Raw genomic sequence first — 12,630 nt, 5'->3', positions numbered from 1 at the left:
ATATAGAGTCATAAGACTTTCCTCAGTTTGCAAATTACTCTGTTATTTCATTCTACCTTGAATTATAGTTATTTTTTATTTTTCCACTGTTGGTTCAGCCCAACAAACACTTACTGAGAACCAGTTAAATACCAGGCATTATGCTAAATCAATACAACACAGTCCTTATCCCTGAGGAGAATACCATACAGTGATGAGAACTATTTGTTAAGTAGCCTAAAAGGTATTATATTCCCCATTTCACAGATGATGATGCTGAGACTCAGAGCCCAAGTCTGTACTGTAAGTGGCAGAACTGGAATTTGAACCTATGTCTGTCCGGCTCCAAAGCTCAAGCTCGTTCTACTATACCAAGTTCATTCTGGGACATGTCTCCTCAATAGAATTTTTTAAGGATAGAAACCATGATATCTAGTGAGGTATTTCACACATGGTAGACTTTGAATAATGTTTGTTTAATAAATATAAAATTACTCTTTAGAATAATTCAAGTTGATAGACTGATGAAATGGGCTACTAAGTATCAAAATTGGGGGTATGAGAAATACTGAGTCTGGGTTTCATAAAGTGTTAGGGGAAAGTACCCCTCATTTCGTGAGACCAAGTACGAAATTTGCAGAAATAAGAATTAACCAGGAAGAAAGGATGTGTGAATGGGGAGAAAGTGTTTAATAGGTACTAAACCAAATTTAGGCCCTAATTTAGAATGTTTTTAAGGTTGCTTCTTGGTCTTTTCTATATGAATACATTTCAATTAAAAAGTTGCAAAGAAAAGCGAATACTGAATTTCTGCATGTCAACGGGCATTTTACCAGGTGAAGCCATTTTTTTTCAGAAGACATTGTCTTTACTTTCTTGTGTAATAATCAGAGATACTATTCCACAATATATGGAGCAGTTCACAGCAATGTTAATTTTGAGCAGTAACAGAATTGAAGAGGAAAAGCAGTAGCAATGAGTACCACCTAGTGGCCATTAAGAAGATGTAACGATTTAATCAGCCTGTGTCACGAGGACAGCTCACTAACCACCAGTTCTAACTGTGATAGGCTCTCAGCAAACAGAAGTTTGATTTCCAGTGGGAGCCCATTTTTCAGATCAGAAGGACTCAGTCGAATCTGAGTCCTTTTCCAGATACTAGGGACAGGCAATCACAGATTTGAGTTAGAGAAAAGTGAAACCATGTCTTGAACTTAATAGAGTGGAATGGGGTAATGTAGAGTAATAATGCTTCCTTTGCTGATTTCCCCTCCTAAAAAGTATGATGTTACTGCCCAGTCTGGGATCACTAATTGGTCCTCCTTTCCTCCAAGGATATAGTCTAGTCCACCCCAAAACATTTCCCTTCCAGGTGGGGTGGTGGGAGAAAATATGGACCAAGGTCTGAAAAGGAAAATTCTTGAGGGGAATTGCTCACAAGAGGATGACAAATCCTACTTTAAAATTTTTAATGTAATTACCAACTTATGGAAAAGTCTCAAGAAAAATACAAAGAATTCCTGTATAAACTTTATACATTTCACTCAGATTTCTTAAATATGAACATTTTACTAAGCTTTTTCTTTATCATTCTCTCCCTTCCTCTCTCTCTCTCCACACACACACACACACACACATACATATACACACACAGACACACACACTAACATTGAGAGTAAATTGTAGACATCACACCCTGTTATTTCTAAACATCTACATATATCTTTTCTAAGAACAAGGATATTCTCTTATCAAAGTTAGGAAATTACCACCAATCCAGCACTATCATCTAATGAACAGATCTTATTACAATTTCACCAATTATTCCACTAATAGCCTTTGAGAAAAGAAAAAAAGATATAGTCCAGGATCCATTCCAGGATTATATATTACATTTACTATTCATGTTTCTTTCGTATTTTCTTAGTCTGGAAAAATTCTTTAGTCTTTCTTTATCTTTCATAACCTGACCCCCAAAACTGAGTAACAAAATGAACAATAGCAAATTATAATGCATAGGGAAAAAATAAGAATCCATGAGTTCAAACTAATATACACAGACGAATAAATATATGGGAAAGAAGAGAAAGCTCTACCTGAAGAGAATGCCAACTGATAAATGCAAAAGGAATTACGGAATAAGAAAATCACCACTTGACAACCATATTGGTAATAATTAGGCAAAATCATCAATGGATACTAAAATTAGTAGTGAAAGATTGATGAGAAATAGGATATTTACATAGTTTCAAAGTGTCTCCTCACAAAATACATATTGATTACAGAAAAATGACAATTTTACATTGAAGAGACCTAGCAGATACCACCTGAACAAAGGATCAAAGTTAACATTCCCAGTAATGAGGCAAACAAACGATATTTACCTCCTGATATGAGGCACTGAGGACACAGCATCACTTCATGGTATTCCTCCCCAAAATGCATAACCTGAATTTAATCATGAGGAACCATCAGACTAACCTAAATTGAGGGACACTCTATAAACTAAATAGATTATACTCTTCAAATCCTGCCTTTTAACCAGAAAACTTAGAGCTCCCCTTGTCAGCCCTACTTTAGGCACATGGGACTGGGTGTATGCATTAGAGTGGTTGAGGGAGATCCAGTTCTTCAGGTTAAAGGCCTGGTCTCTTTTGATCTGGGGATTCTCTGAGTCCCTCTCTCAGGACACTACTGTGCCCACTAGGATGCACTAATCATGCCACCATAAGCCTTCCCAGCCAACTCTAGGGGTTAGGTATGACAGGCTATCATCTAGGTAGCATCTCTGGCCCCAGGGCAATGAGCTTTCCTGTCTCCTCTGGGGAATGGAGATGGGAATAGTGAGAATGACACAACCTCTTGGGTTTTTTTCTAGTGACCTATGGAATGACAAGCTCCAGCGCCTATTACTACACCAAAGTGATGTCTGAGCTCTTCTTACATACCCCATCAGACACTGGTGTCGCCTTCCGGGACATCAGCAGCATGGCAGACTTCTGGGATGTAAGTATGAGATCTCTTCTACCCCTAACTTCCCCTCAATGGCCTGAGGCCACAGGTCAAAGTTCGTGGAGGTCAGATAATGAGGTCAGTCAGGGATCAGGCTGAGTCAGAGGGTCAGGCTGAAGGGTTAGACTAGAGTGCAGGTGGAGCTAGGTGAGGAATCGGGGTGTTGATCCGGGAGTCAAACCAGACCAGTAATGGGAGTTAGAAGTAAGGCTGAACTTCAAAATACATTTTAAATAAAGAGTAAGGTCATATCAGGTCAGGATCTGGTCAAGGTTCATGGGTCAGCTGAGGAGTCCAACAAAAGCAGACTGGACACAAGCTGGGAGTCAGAGAGTGAGGGTGAAGGTAAATTTAAGGGAGGAGGTCAGGACTGGGTCAGGACAACCCAGCTCGTGGTCCAGTTTGCCCAGGGCCCACTCCTGGACAGTTTGTACTGGACCAAATGGTACAACAACCAGAGCCTGGGCCACGGCTCCCATTCCTTCATCTACTACGAGAACCTGTTGCTGGGGGCTCCGAGGCTGCGGCAGCTGAGGGTCCGCAATGACTCCTGTGTGGTGCATGAGGACTTCCGTGAGGACATTTTGTGCTGCTATGATGTCTACTCTCCGGACAAAGAAGAGCAACTCCCCTTTGGGTCCCTCAATGGCACAGCGTGAGTGAACCCCCCACTGATGTCACAGGGCTTGTCCTTCTGGGTGTGACACCATACCAAACTGTGGGATCCACTTCTACCAAGGCTAAAAGAGCCTTGGGGGCACTTCAGGGGATTTGGGGAGGTATCTCCATAAGTCCCAACTGTGACTGTTTGGAGACCTTGGTCTGTGTCACTTAAGATCAAAAGAGGTATGTTAGTGACAGAGCCATAGCCTCCAGACTTGCTCGCATTCACAGGGAATAGTCACACTCATCCTACCTGGCCAATAGTCATTCCAGGGAAACCATCCTTTCTTGCCCAGAAGTTCTTTGGGGGTGTAGAGAATGGGTGAAGTTGATGCTGCCACACAAGTCATGGTCGGAGAGTCCAGCCCTTGGGACTGACAGGGGGAGCAGCAAGAGGTCAAGATGGAGGAAAAATCAGGGAAGAAAAAGAAAAGGGTGGACAGGACAGGAAGGAAGGCAGAGGAAATAAGAGCCCAGGGTAGAAAGTTTGGTGGACAGAACAGAGAATCATGGGGTTGAGCAGCCATTTGCACAATCACAAGAGCCAGATGGATCATTTTTGGACTGTGTGCTCCAGGGGCTTCCCTTATGGGGACTGCTCAGGTTGGGGCCAAAATTGGGGCTTGGTTTTGTTATCTATAGCCTTGAGTGAAATAGGGAAACATTAGGAGATTTACATTTGAGTTTTATTCTGTCACTGTATAACTGGATTATCTGAGTCTTAGTTTTGTCTTCTGCAAAATGTAGACAATATTTTCCCTCCCTTCTCAGTTATTAGTATCAAACAACATAATATATGTGAAATATATATTCTATGTGATATATTATACGTATGTATATATTTCACATATATAATATATAATAATGTATATTTCACATACAGTATACATAATATGTACATATATATCATATAGAATATATATACACATATACGAGGGTACTTCAGAAAGTTTGTGGAAAAATAGAATTAAAAGATAATACTAAACTTTCCATGAACATTTGGAAGACTCCCTTGCACATATGCACCTAAGTATGTGAAACTATAAAGCCCAGACAATGACAAAGTTTCGCCATTGCCTTGGCAGGTGAGCTTTTGGGCTGGCTCAGGCCTTTGCTCAGATGGCTTTTTCTGCGGCAGGTGGACATATCACTCACAGGATGAGCTGGGGGGCTCCTCCCACTGGGGCAGGCTCACAAGCTACAGTGGAGGCGGATACTACCTGGACCTTCCAGGATCCCGACAGCCCAGTGCAGAAGCACTCCGGGACCTTCAGGAGGGTCTCTGGCTGGACAGGGGCACCCGGGTGGTTTTCATCGACTTCTCAGTCTACAACGCCAACATCAATCTTTTCTGTGTTCTGAGGTGGGCCCCCCTTTCCTACTGCCTCTGTCCATCCATGATTCCTGGTTCCTTTCCCCTGTGCTTGAGACCCTTCCCTGGACTTGCACCCTATGGTGGGGTGGGGAGGAGAGGAAATGGGACAGTCCCAGCCCAGGCCCCACTAGGTATCTGCTCCCCCACTCCTCACACCCATAGACTGGTGGTGGAGTTTCCAGCTACAGGAGGCGCCATCCCATCCTGGCAAATCCGCACGGTTAAGCTGATCCGCTACATCAGCAACTGGGACTTCTTTGTCGTTGGCTGTGAGATCATCTTCTGCATCTTCATCTTTTACTATGTGGTGGAGGAGATCCTGGAGCTCCACATCCACCGGCTTCGTTACCTCAGCAGCATCTGGAACATACTGGACCTGGTGGTCATCCTGGTGAGGGACGGTTATCTTGGACTGAGATACTGGGAGGAGGAGGGGGCTCCACCTTGATAGGGGCTCCGTGTCTTTCCTCTTGGAGCTCCAAGTCCTCCTGCTGACTTTTGGTCACATGACTGTGTAACAGCTTCTGAAGTGAGAGGCTGATACTCCTTTGGCTCAGCCTTGAAAAACCCTGTCTCCCACATCTCTCCTCCTCATCTGTGGTCCGGGACCTGCTCTTTTCTTTATGTACTTCGTATTCTGTTCCTCTTCCGTCTTTTGCCTTCATGACCTGTCCCCTTGAAATCTCTGCCTTTTCTCTTCTATTCAAATATTCTGCCCACTCATTTTCTTCTCTTTCCTACTAACAGGACACCTTTAGTTCCTGACAAGACTTGGAAGTGGTGAGGGTGGGGGGAAATAAAATTTATTGGCTTATTCCTGTGACTCTTTGCAACCTATATATTTACCACTGGCCCCAAAGCTTTCTCCTGAGCTTTAGAACACTGAAGATGCTCCCCAATTATCCTATCCAGTTCCATCTGAACCTGAGATAGTGAACAACTCAGCAGGGAAGGGCGTTTCTTTCCACCTATCTTACCTGCCCCCATTCTCCCTGGGACATCATTTTTTGAGCTTTCCTTGAGATCCCCTTGACTTCTCTGACATCCCCGTGACCCCTGTGTGACAGCTGTCCATTGTGGCCGTGGGCTTCCACATATTCCGAACCCTCGAGGTGAATCGGCTGATGGGGAAGCTCCTGCAGCAGCCAAACACATATGCTGACTTCGAGTTCCTTGCCTTCTGGCAGACACAGTACAACAACATGAATGCTGTCAACCTCTTCTTTGCCTGGATCAAGGTACCCGGGGACCCCCCACCTCCAGCTCTGCCTTGGGGCACTCATTCTTCCTTCTTTCATATGTGTCTCATTTTCCTTGTCTGGTTGGCGATTCCTGTGGCCTCCACAGGTCCCTGGAATGGACTTTTCAATGCTTTTCTTTTTCCTCCTTCACCACTTGTTCAATATGGCCCTTCTAGATATTCAAGTACATCAGTTTCAACAAAACCATGACCCAGCTCTCCTCCACATTGGCCCGCTGTGCCAAGGACATCCTGGGCTTCGCCGTCATGTTCTTCATTGTTTTTTTCGCCTATGCCCAACTCGGCTACCTGCTTTTCGGGACCCAAGTGGAAAACTTTAGCACTTTCATCAAGTGCATGTGTGTGTCCTGCCCGCTTCACTCCTCCCTGGCCCTTCACCCTCCAGCTCCATGCGTATATGTATCCTTGGGGGACATGAGTAGATGTGTGTGGGTGCGCCTGTGCTTAAAGCATCTGTAAGTGCATGTGTGTGTCCTGCCCGCTTCACTCCTCCCTGGCCCTTCACCCTCCAGCTCCATGGGTATATGTATCCTTGGGGGAGATGGGTAGATGTGTGTGGGTGCGCCTGTGCTTAAAGCATCTGTGTGAGTCTCTGGAAGCCCTGGTGTGTGCACACTGCTCTGTCTCTATCAGATTGGGTTGGAAGTGCAGTGAGGGGTCTATCTGGAGTTATGAAAGTGGAATGGGAGTGTGGGTTGGGGTCAGGGTTTAATTAGGCTCTGAGGTGAAGTCCAGACCTGGTCTCTCAGTTTCACTCAGTTCCGAATAATCCTTGGGGACTTTGACTACAATGCTATTGACAATGCCAACCGCATCCTGGGCCCTGTCTACTTTGTCACCTATGTCTTCTTCGTCTTCTTCGTGCTGCTGGTGAGTGTCCTCTGAGGGGTGGGGACATAGAGAGTCTGTAGGGTGGAGTTCTGGTCCCTTTATTTCCCCCACTCAGCATTATAATGGGTTTCTCAAGTCAAGGCTGGGGAGTGGAGTTGGGGGGACTTCTGGATCTTCTGAGTGCTGGCTAATGTGGTCCATGTAACCAGCACGGTCAGGCAGTTTGTAGAGTAGAAGAGAACCTGTAGACTGCCTCAGTAAAATCAAACCCCCATCCTCCAAGGATGGAAAGGGAGGGAAAAGTGCCTGATGAGGAGAAGGAGCTGCACCTGGAAGCTTCTATGCCTATTCTCCAAGACTCCCCTTTCTCTGGAGATCTTTTGCTGATTTCTACTGCCATTATTTGGTAGTTGTTCTCTCAACGACCAACCATGAAAGATCTGGGTTTAATTTCTGTTAACAAGATCAGCAGTTTGCCTTATTTGATCAATGAATGGGGATACAGACGTGGATTGGGGGTTGATGAGAAAGAGACCACAGTTGTGCTCTCACCTTGCAAGATCTCTGGCTTCAATGATTAGCAGGCCCTTGTATGGAGGAGGTCTGTGGTATTTGGGGAATCTGTGTGGTCAGAAAGGTTACTGCAGCAACTGAGAGTGAGGACATCAGGTTGGTGAGGGAGCATGATCCATTCCTAACAGAATTATGCTGAAAGGCTGGGCTATGAGGACCTTGAGAAGCAGAGACTGATGGGCTGCAGAGCTGGGGCTGAGGGCATTGGCCCCTTTAAAACATGTGTCTGGTGCATTAATGGGGTCACTGGGTTCAATGCTTTTAGAGAATATGGGGGTGAGGTCATAAGGAGGCAGGTCCCTTACTTATCCTCCAGAACATGTTCCTGGCCATCATCAATGACACATACTCAGAGGTCAAGGAGGAGCTGGCTGGACAGAAGGATGAGCTTCAGCTTTCTGACCTCCTGAAACAGGTGACTACTTTGTGTCCTTGAGCTGCACATCTGCATCAGAGCCCAGGTCCAAGGCTCTGTCCTGGTCTGTTCCTGACTGGTATAGAGCTTGTGCCTTTGTGTGCCTTTGACTTATCCTGGGAAGCCTGGCATCCTGTGGGTGGGGGTGGAGGCCAGTGATGATAAGGAGCCTGTGCGGACTGTTTCTTTTCCCTTTCAGGGCTACAACAAGACGCTACTAAGGCTGCGTCTGAGGAAGGAGCGGGTTTCAGATGTGCAGAAAGTCCTGCAGAGTGGGGAGGAGATCCAGATCGAAGATTTCACCAACACCTTGAGGGAGTGAGCAAGCAGAGATCCAACCTTCTCTGATATTGGTCTATAACTCCTTGACCCTCAACTATACTTCCTTTCCCTATAAGCTTTTGGTCTTGGTCTATGGTCCTCTGACGTTACCTTGCAGGCTTCTGTCCTTGACCCATAGGTCTCTGGTCCTGACCTGAGAATTATGCCCTTAGTTTAAAGGTCTCTGACCGTGGTCTATAACATTCTGGACCTCGCTGAACAACTCTTAGCACTAATATAATAATATAATTCCTAAATCATTGCATACATGCCCCACTACCACAAAACTCTGATCATCGTTCTATGTGCCACCCCACCTCCCCAAACACTGGTCTAATCCTTTAACCATTCTCTCCCTGCTTCCAAGTCAAACATATTACTAAACATTGACCAAATATACTGTGAGCACCACCTGTGGGCCAGGCACTGAGTAGGGAACAACATAATTAAATGAGACAAGGTCTTTGTCCTCTAGGAGCTCATAGACATGTAAGCAAATACAGTGAATCACAGAATAAGTTCAACAACAGAAATGACTAAGAAAGAGGGGCCATGGAGTAAAGAGAGTGATCAATTCTACCTTTGAGCTTAAGGGGAGGCTCCCTGGAAGAGGTGATGTCTGAATAGCATTTTGGAGGATGAATAGCTTACAAGTGAACAAGCAGAGGACATTACAAGAAAAGATAAAAGTACATACAAAGGTATAGAGGTCTGAAACCAAGGAACACGTTGAGGAGTAATAAGTAGTTGAGCATTGCTAAGGTATCACATAGTAGGTGGATCATAACAGGAGATGAGACCAGGAAAATGGGCAAGAGCCACAATGGGAAAGGCCTCAAATACCAACACTCTATCCAAAGGGTGCCGCAAGAGGGATTTTAAACAAAAAAAGGGTGTGTTTAGACTTGCACTTTAGAAAGGTTAATTACTCTAGCTGTATTATGGAGGATGGATTTCGGGAGTGATGAGTGAAGGGGAAGCGGGGGGGTGGCGGGTTATTTAGAGGCAATAATCCCTATACGAGGTCAGGAAGACCTGAATCTAGTCAGCAGGAGTCAGGAGAGAAAGAAAAATAGATTAAAGTGATTTTTTAGAGGTAAAGTTACTAGACATTGGAGATCCTGGCTTTCCCATGTGGTCAACTTCTTTCCCAGAAAGCAAGACCCAGAGAGCAAGACTCTTGCCAGAGTCTGATAAAAGAAGGGGGAGTCCATAATGAAGAGATCAGTCACGACAGGGCAGGAGTCATTTCATCATCCTCTTCTTCTCAGACTGGGGCACACAGAGCATCAGATCACTGAGCTCACAGCCGCCTTCACGCGGTTTGACCGCGATGGGAATCGCATCCTGGATGAGAAAGAGCAGGAACAAATGCGACAGGACCTGGAGGAGGAGAGGGTGAGTAGGCTGGTAGGGAGGCAGTGTAAGGAAAATTGCACAACCTCCCCTCCCCCCCTGGCCCAAACTGAAAATCCTCCCATAGATGAGCAGGAAGGAACTCTCCAGAGTAGTGATTCTCAAACTGCTACACATTAGAATACCCTGGGGAGCCTTTCAAAATCCTCATACTAAGGCCACACACCCTAGACCAATTAAATAGGAATCTCTGAGGATGGGGTCCAGATATCAGTACTTTTTAAACCCCCCCAGGTGATTCCAGTGCATAGCCAAGATTAAGAACCATGGCTCCAAAACACAGTCTTAGGGGAAAAGGACCAATTGCCCAAGAATCCCTAACAATTCCCTCTGAGGACTTGCCTTCTCTTTGGGATTTTCAAACTCTGATCCTCAGCTGCTCCTACTATGCCTGCTTCATCCCTAGATGAAAAGGGAAAGTGCCAAGAATTCCAGTACTGTTCCTCCCTCTCCCACACTGAGTTGGCCTCTAGTGAACACCTAATTAATCAAGGCTTCAAAGGCTGGATTTCTTTGGGAGGCGACTCCCTCTCCAGAGGTTGATCCAGCATCACCACCCTGACCTTATTGTCTCGTGTCTGGGAGGGAAGGGGAATAGCAAGTACCGATCCCAAGGCTTGGTCCTGAGAGCCCATTAGAGCAGGTGATAGAACAGGAGCTGATGGCTTCCAGAGTAATCTTCTCCCCACTAACCTATGACTTCCTGATCAGGTGGCCCTCAAGGCTGAGATTGAGAACCTGGGCCAGTCCATTGTGAGCAGCCCATCAGGAGAGTTGGGCCTGGAGGCTACCAGACCAGAAGGCTGGGTTTCAGGAGACGAATTCTACACGTACGTGCAGCCAGAGGCAGAGGGCTGGCTGTGTTTGTAATATCCTATCTTAAGCTTCCTTCCACAACTTTCTAATTCCCTGTCCTAGCCCAGGGAGAACCTCTGCTCCCCATTCAATTCTCCCTACAAGGCTGAGCCTTTCCTTACTTGTTCCCATCCACACACACAACATTCTGTTACTCTGCCTCTGTAGGCACCCAGGCCCCAGACACGTATTTCTCCTCCCTTGGTCTCTCTCAAATCCTGCACAGGCTCACAAGGAGAGTTCTGCAGCTGGAGACTGTCCTGGAAGGAGTCGTGTCCCAGGTTGATGCTGTGGGCTCAAAGCTGAAGATGCTGGAGAGGAAGGGGCAGCTGGCTCCCTCCTCAAGCATGGTGAGTGGTCCTTCACCTGGGTCCTCTTAGCTCCCCATAGCTGAACTCTACCACTTTTTCTGCTCAGTGGGTGGAGGGAGAGAACATTTTTGAAAGAACTATGTTTTCAGGCTCCTGGGGAAACCTTTTCACTGTGGTCAGTGTATTAGTAGAAGTGGGGGGTGAAGGAAAGGCCTGGAAGTTGGTTGCCCTGGCCTAAGGGCTGCCTTAGCCTCTAGGAGATGGTCTATCTTTATCTATTTGGGCTGCCATAACAAACTGTCAGAGACTGGGTAACGTATAAACAACAGAAATTTATTTCTCACAGTTTGGGAGGCTGGAAGTCTAAGATGAAGGCACCAGCAGATCTGATATCTGGTGAGGGCCCACCTCCTGGTTCACAGACAGCTATCTTCTCACGGTGTCCTCACATGGTGGAAGGGGCAAGGGAACTCTCTTTCATGAGGGCATTTATCCCATTCATGAGGGCTCCACACTCATGACCTTGTCACCTATCAAAGGCCCCACCTCCTAACACCATCACACTGGGAGTTAGGATTTCAACATATAAATTTAGGGGGGACATAAATATTCAGTCTATAGCAGTCTGGCTTCTCTAGAATTATATCCAGGGAAAGGGAAAGGGGGGCACAACTCCTTTAAATGACCTGTCCCTTTTTCTTCCAACAGGAGGAACAAGCCATTTGGGAACACCTGCAGCCAGTCCCAGCTTTGACTTCAGTTCTCTGGGGAGTTCAGGGTGGACAGGAGAGTGTCGGGGAGGGGTCCTAAAGCATCAGACAGCAGGCTCCTCTTTCTTTGCCTCCTCTCCACATGCCCTCCGCTTTTAGGGCAGCAGGCCCCATCATGGCTGCTGCCAAGTCCCACCCTGCATCTAGCCTTTTGAGCCAATGTTTCCGTGTTTAGCTAGGCATCATGCTTAGGCTCATGACTCAGTGTTTCTGTGTGTAGCCACATAGCCCTGTGAAATAACATTGCCTATGCTTCTTACTCCCCGTCCACTTAGCTCTACTGTGGTCATAAAAAATGTCAATAACAAATAGGATAAAGGAAGGGAGGGTAATGACTCCCCAGTGGCTATCATGGATAGCGACGATGTGTGAAAAAGGTAGAAGCCAAGAAAATAGGCAATGTCTAGATATCTTCCTACTTGCCAGTGAATCTTATCCTTATCCTTTGTGTATTTAAAGATATGCTGCTAGCACCCATGGGTTTCTCATCTTGCCCCATAGAATTTTCCTGTAAAAGAGAAAGGGAAGTCTTAGAGGAGAGGTGACTCTCAAATGGTGAGATTCTAGTGTTGCAGAGGAGTTACAGTGATACCCTCCCAGAGCAAAGTCTAAGAAGAAAGACTCTTTTGGAGGTGTCTGCCTCTTGGCATTCCACTGAACACTGGGAACTGAGGGGGCTATAAACCTGGAGATGAAAATGGAGACCAAAGGAAATTAGGCAAGGAAATGACCTTACAATCCAGAGATCTTTGGACTAATATGTGGTGGGCTCTGACTCTATTCTTCCACAGGACAATGTGGGTTTCCCTGGTGACTATCAATAAAACTCCTTAGGAAAACCAAGACTT

General features: G+C 45.9%; 1 protein-coding gene across 2 annotated transcripts in view; it reads left to right on the top strand.

The window, feature by feature from the left end:
- PKD2L1 (polycystic kidney disease 2-like 1) overlaps positions 1-11,883 on the top strand; it is a 33,986-nt gene extending 22,103 nt beyond the window's left edge. For both annotated transcript variants that reach the window (XM_008570603.1, XM_008570604.1), the window contains exons 3-15: positions 2,858-2,985; positions 3,393-3,646; positions 4,793-5,017; positions 5,192-5,420; positions 6,097-6,267; positions 6,447-6,628; positions 7,040-7,160; positions 8,011-8,109; positions 8,309-8,427; positions 9,702-9,828; positions 10,558-10,676; positions 10,928-11,051; positions 11,721-11,883. In XM_008570603.1, coding sequence (XP_008568825.1) covers positions 2,858-2,985; positions 3,393-3,646; positions 4,793-5,017; positions 5,192-5,420; positions 6,097-6,267; positions 6,447-6,628; positions 7,040-7,160; positions 8,011-8,109; positions 8,309-8,427; positions 9,702-9,828; positions 10,558-10,676; positions 10,928-11,051; positions 11,721-11,822 — 2,000 coding nt within the window. In that variant the 3' untranslated portion in view covers positions 11,823-11,883. The remainder of the gene's footprint in view (positions 1-2,857; positions 2,986-3,392; positions 3,647-4,792; positions 5,018-5,191; positions 5,421-6,096; positions 6,268-6,446; positions 6,629-7,039; positions 7,161-8,010; positions 8,110-8,308; positions 8,428-9,701; positions 9,829-10,557; positions 10,677-10,927; positions 11,052-11,720) is intronic.
- The last annotated feature ends 747 nt before the right edge of the window (positions 11,884-12,630 follow it).

The sequence above is a fragment of the Galeopterus variegatus genome, unplaced genomic scaffold, assembly GCF_000696425.1.
Source record: "Galeopterus variegatus unplaced genomic scaffold, G_variegatus-3.0.2 Scaffold619, whole genome shotgun sequence".
Lineage (NCBI taxonomy): Eukaryota > Metazoa > Chordata > Mammalia > Dermoptera > Cynocephalidae > Galeopterus > Galeopterus variegatus.
Note: the sequence above shows the minus strand (reverse complement) of the source record. Positions and strands in the feature narration are given on the sequence as shown.